General features: G+C 45.9%; 1 protein-coding gene across 1 annotated transcript in view; it reads right to left on the reverse strand.

Moving 5' to 3' along the window:
* Positions 1-3,276, reverse strand: part of LOC112080639 (zinc finger protein 512B) — a 45,202-nt gene extending 41,926 nt beyond the window's left edge. The window contains exons 1-2 of the mRNA XM_070442649.1: positions 3,156-3,276; positions 2,893-3,056 (exon numbers count right to left, since the gene is read on the reverse strand). Coding sequence (XP_070298750.1) covers positions 2,893-3,056; positions 3,156-3,276 — 285 coding nt within the window. The remainder of the gene's footprint in view (positions 1-2,892; positions 3,057-3,155) is intronic.
* Between the last annotated feature and the right edge of the window lie 2,995 nt (positions 3,277-6,271).

Genomic DNA, 6,271 nt, shown 5'->3' on the forward strand with positions numbered 1-6,271 from the left:
AGTGCCGTTTAGTCCTAGTCCTAGTGTGTGTGTGTGTGTGTTGTTGTGTGTGTGTGTGTGTGTGTGTGTGTGTGTGCGGGGGGGGAGGTGTTGGGGTGTGGGTGTGGATGTGTGTGCCCTTGTATAGCCCTCAGCCAGAGAGGAAGTGAATGTGTCTGGGGCTACCTGAAGCCTGTTAATGTTTATGCTGGTGATCCGCCTCTCTGCCTGTTAACTGTCTGGAAACAGACCAAGGGAGCGACACAGATGTCAGACAGAGAGGGGGAGAGGGGAGAGAAGGCATACAGAGAGAGGGAGAGAGAGGGGTGGGAGAGATAGAGCGTCAGAGGGGTGGGATACATACAGAGAGAGAGAGGAGAGGGAGAGAGAGGAACAGGTAGAGGTGGGAGAGAGGAGAGGGAGCTAGGGAGAGTGAGAGAGAGACAGAGAGGTGGGAGAGGGATAGAGAGAAATAGAAGGGGGAGGAGGAGAGGAGGAGAGGAGAGAGAAGAGGGGGAGGGGAGAGAGAAAGAGGTGGGAGAGAGAGGGAGAAGGAGAGAGATAGGGGAGAGGGAAAGAAAGACAGAGAGAGAGCATGGAGATTATTACTATATTTGAGAGGAGAGTGAAAGACATGAAAAGGAGGTAAAGGTCAGAGATGGGGAAAGAGAAGATCAAGACATTTGAGGAGAGAATTGCTCGGATCAAAGAAAGACGAAAGAAATAAAGAAAGCTGTGGAGAGAGAGAAGGAAAGGTGACGAGGAGAAGAAAAGGGTGAGAGAGAGAAGAAGGGTGATAGAGAAGGAAAGGGTGAGAGAGGAGAGAAAGGACGTGAGCGAGAGAAGAAAAGGGTGAGAGAGAGAAGGAAGGGTGAGAGAGAAGGGAACAAGGGTGAGATAGAGAAGGAAAGGGTTGAGAGAGAAAGGAAAGGGTGAGAGAATCTCTTCCTCTTCTCCATTCGATAGCACAAAGTGCACTACAGAGCATTCTCTATGAGCCAAGAATCCACACACAGCACAGCTCAACTGTGGGGGTATCTTGTTACCAAAGAGGATATGCCACGCTTTAAACAGCAGAATCAACAGAAGACCCAATACTCCCTGATTTCTGCTGTGTATTCCTGCATCTTGAATAGACTTCCATTGATTCTAGAGCATTCTGTTCCACTGCCAGACTGCCTGGTATGCCTCACACCATTCTAAAGAAGCCATAGAAGTTAACTAAATCTTGTTCTATCATTCTATTGGCCCAAAACCAACAGTCTGCTCACTCTCATCCAATCACAGAAGCTCTGGATGACTGAACTTCCATCTAGAATCATGGGAAATCAGGCCCACTGGTGAAATGATATCACGTAGGAGCTGCTGAGGCGAAAAACACACTGCTCTGAGAGGGATGACATTCCTGGACAGTTTCCCACGTACTACATTATTAGCATGGTGCATAAAAGGCTATAGCTCGCTCTTGTTCAGGTTATCATTCATTACATACATATGATTACCATGTATACATAACACACATCCAGACACAGAACAGCAGTTCAGACAGTGCAATGTCTTAGTCAATGACTGTGACTCACACACACACACACACAGTCCTCCCCCCTCCTCCACTCCCCATCCCCTCATCCTGCCAAAAGGAGGTGTGACTAGAAGAAAAAGGGATCTCATACATACTCACCAACACCAGACAGAGAAACCCACAACAATTCAATTTCTCCCTCAAAACAAACATTACTAATCTATAACTCCTATCGATTCTGTGTTTTCACCACTGAGAGAGTTTAAAGGGGTGGACATCGACAGAGAGGAGAAAGGCTTTGGGACAGATGAGAGAGAGGGAGGGTAGAAAGAGAGAAGAAGAGATAAAAGAGAGAGAGAGAAAGTGAGAGAGAGAGAATGTGAGAGAGAGAGAAAGTGAGAGAGAGATTCTATAAAGAGATGCTCAGTCAGCAGATGGAGTCTGTGTGGTGGGTTGGAGACTAGGGTCTACATTGTTGGTAGCCTGACATCTAAGAACCGCAGGTACAGACACACGCACACGCACACGCACGCACACACACACACACACACACACACAAGTGCACACTCAAACAAACAAGCAGCCAATGCTCAGAGAACAAAAAGCCCTCCATCCTATGTCACTGGTGAACTGCCACCCCACAACACCAGCGTCCCACCACACAGACAGCAGACCAACAGGCAGCAGACCAACAGACAGCAGACCAACAGACAGCAGACCAACAGGCAGCAGACCAACAGATCAGCAGACCAACAGACAGCAGACCAACAGACAGCAGACCAACAGACGACACAGAACAGCCGACCGAACAGACAGCAAGACCAACAGACAGCAGCCAACAGACAGCAGACCAACAGACACCACACCAACAGGCAGCAGACCAACAGGCTGTCGGCTCCTGGGCCTAGTAGTAGGGCGACGTGGCCAATAGACACTGATATACTGACAGTTTTACCCTGACCCTAATGGTTAAGGTAGGATTGGGTGAGGGAAAGATGGTTATTAGATCTGTGCCTAAATGCAACTTCTATCCAATACTCAGGAGGCTCTGTTAAAATACTTTCAGAAAGCAAGACTCCAGCTCCAGTATATTTTGAGGTAATCCTATGTCAATCTCATGGTCATACAGCTCTCTCTCTATTATTTCCCGTGGTTAGAACCATACGTCCAGACTCGCATTTCCGTGGTTAGAACCATACGTCCACGAGCTCTGGCATTTCCGGTGGTTAGAACCATACGTCCACGACTCTGGCATTTCCCGTGGTTAGAACAATACGTCCACGACTCTGGCATTTTCCCGTGGTTAGAACCATACGTCCACGACGACTCTGGCATTTCCCGTGGTTAGAACCATACGTCCACACTCTGGCATCCCGTGGTTAGAACCATACGTCCACGACTCTGGCATTTCCCGGGATTAGAACCATACGTCCACGACTCTGGCATTTCCCGTGGTTAGAACCATACGTCCACGACTCTGGCATTTCCGTGGTTAGAACCATACGTCCACGCTCTGCGATCTTCCGGTGGAGCCACGACCTACTGCACTTGGACCCTGTGGCATTATACGCACACCGATCCCACGACTCGTGGGCAGTCCCGGTCACGAATTACTGACTCTGCATTTCCCGTGGTTGAACCATCACGCTCCCACGACTCTGGCATTTCCCGTGGTTAAACCATACGTCCACGACTCTGGCATTCCCGTGGTTAGAACCATACGTCCACGACTCTGCATTTCCGTGGTTAGAACCATACATCCACGACTCTGGCATGCAGGCACACACACTACACTGTTAGAATAAAGGTGCTATCTAGAACCTTAAAGGGTTCCTTAGGTGAGAACCCATTGAAGTACCCTTTAAAAAATATATATATTTATTTATTGAAAATTCAAAACATACAATATACTTGCAGTGAAGCCGCCTCAACAACTACACCATACCAGTCATCCAACAGACTCCCATTCAGAGTGAGCACAGAAGCATCCAGGGTCAATGCCCTGCTCAAGGCCATGTTGACCGATCTACCACCAGCCCAAAACATGAACCCTTGCAAGATCCTTCCCCCACAGTTCCCCAAATAGCTGTCCCTCAACCATTCGAGACTCCTCCCACAACCCCCAGGAAGAAACCCCCCCCCAAAACAATTAATTCCCATTCCCCACCCCCAAAGAACCCCCCAATCACCAACAACCAAGAGAATGAACTAAAGAGAAAAAAGGAAAAGACAGAAGAAAACAAAGGACATCAAGGACAACTAAAATCATAACAGCAAAGCCAACTGTATATGTTTGTTTGCATGTCTGGCACTATTACACRTATGTGTGTGTTCTTGTATGTGTTTATTTGAATGAGAGTGTGTGTATATGCATGTGTACAAACACCTGCACGGCATCAGCCTCAGTACCCTTTTTGGTTCCAGGTAGAAACCTTTTGGTTCCAAGTAGAACCCTTTTGGGTTCTATGTACAACCCTTCCCACAGAAAGTTCTACATGGAACCCAGCAAAATTATACTTGAGTAAAAGTCTAAAAGTATTTTGTTTAAAATATACTTAAGTATCAAAAGTAAAAGTATAAATAATTTCAAATTCCTTATATTATATAAACCAGATGGCATCATTTTATTAAAATAAATATATATTTACGGAAATCCATGGGCACACTCCAACATTCAGACATCATTTACAAACTTAGCATGTGTGTTTAGTGAGTCCGCCAGATTAGAGGCAGCAGGGATGACCAGGGACTTCCGGTTGATAAATGCGTGAATTTGACTATTTTCCTGTCCTGCTAAGCATTCAAAATGTAACGAGTACTTTTGGGAGTCAAGGAAAATGTATGGAGTAAAAAGTGCAATATTTTCTTAAGGAATGTAGTGAAGTAAAAGTAATCAAAAATAGTAAAGATACCCCAAAAAACTACTTAACTGGTACTTTAAAGTATTTTTACTTAAGTACTTTACACCACTGCAAATAACCTTTTTGGAAACGATATTTTCTAAGAGTGGAGTCTATTCCAGACAGACACCCTCTCTGGCCACATCCTGTCATGGTAGCTGTGTTTCGGGTATGGCAGAGTCACAACCCAACCACATCGCTTAATCCCTATGAGGACTACAATGTGAGGACTCCATGCTGCTTCTGTTACTGAAGGAATCCCTCTCACAGGTTTTGTATAAAAACAGGAGTAAAACCTGGAAATACATAGTATGTGTATAGAATGCCTCACACAATACTGTACTTACGACGCTATTTGCTGGTTTGTCCTAAACATTTATTTGACTGTATGTAAATTAGGCCCGTTAGTATCGTTAGTTACTAGTTATTATACTGGTTAGTATCGTTAGTTACTAGTTATTATACTGGTTAGTATCGTTAGTTACTAGTTATTATATTATAACAGCAGGATGCTAACAGCAGGATGATAGCAGCAGGATGATAGTAGCAGGTTGCTAGCAGCAGGATGAAAACAGCAGGATGAGGACAGCAGGATGATAGTAGCAGGATGATGACAGCAGGATGCTAACAGCAGGATGATAACAGCAGGATGCTAACAGCAGGATGATGACAGCAGGATGCTGACAGCAGGATGATAACAGCAGGATGATAGTAGCAGGATGATAGCAGCAGGATGATAGCAGCAGGATGATAGTAGCAGGATGATAGCAGGAGGATGCTAACAGCAGGATGATAACAGCAGGATGATGACAGCAGGATGATAGTAGCAGGCTAGGAGTAATTTGACCAATGCTATTCCATCATGTGGCCTGTGTGTTATCTCCTCCTGTAGCATCATGATGTTAGCATCCTGCTGTTATGCATCCTGCTGTTATCATCCTACTGTTTAGCATCCTGCTGTTACATCCTGCTGTTTAGCATCCTGCTATCATCATCCTGCTACTATCATCCTGCTGTTATCATCCTGCTGTTAGCATCCTGCTTGTCCATCATCCTGCTACTATCATCCTGCTGTTATCAATCTGCTGTTAGCATCCTGCTGTCATCCTCCTGCTGTTATCATCCTGCTGGCTCTCATCCTGCTGTTTAGCATCCTGCTGTCATCCTCCTGCTGCTATTCATCCTGCTGTTAGCATCCTGCTGTTATCATCCTGCTGTCATCATCCTGCTACTATCAGTCATGCTGTTAGCATCCTGCTGTTAGCATCCTGCTGTCAGTCCTCCTGCTAGCATCAATCCTGCTGTTAGCATCCTGCTGTTAGCATCCTGCTAGTCATCATCCTGTCTACTATCATCCTGCTGATTAGCCCTGCTGTTATCATCCTGCTGTTAGCATCCTGCTGTCATCATTCCTGCTACTATAATCCTCTGTATACCTGCTGTCATCCTCCCTTGCTTACTCATCCTGCTGTTAGCATCCTGCTTGTCCTTAATCATCCTGCTGTTAGCATCCTGCTGTCATCCTACCTCCTGCTTTTCATAAGCATCTGCTTCATCATCCTGCTACTACATCCTTGCTGTCATCATCCTGCCTGTCAGCATCCTGCTGTCATCATCCTGCCTGTTAGCATCCTGCTGTCATCATCCTGCTACTATCAATCCTGCCGTGTTAAGCATCCATGCTTCATCCTCCTGCTGCATTCATCCTGCTGTTAGGCATCCTGCTGTTATCATCCTCGTGTTAGCACCTGGTGTCATCATCCTTCTGCTTTTAGCATCCTGCTGTTCATCATCTGCTACTATATTCCTGCTGTCAATCATTCCTGTACATCATTCCTGCCTGCTAGCAACCTACTGCTAGCAACCTGCT

The sequence above is a fragment of the Salvelinus sp. IW2-2015 genome, unplaced genomic scaffold, assembly GCF_002910315.2.
Source record: "Salvelinus sp. IW2-2015 unplaced genomic scaffold, ASM291031v2 Un_scaffold16395, whole genome shotgun sequence".
NCBI classification, from domain to species: Eukaryota; Metazoa; Chordata; class Actinopteri; order Salmoniformes; family Salmonidae; genus Salvelinus; species Salvelinus sp. IW2-2015.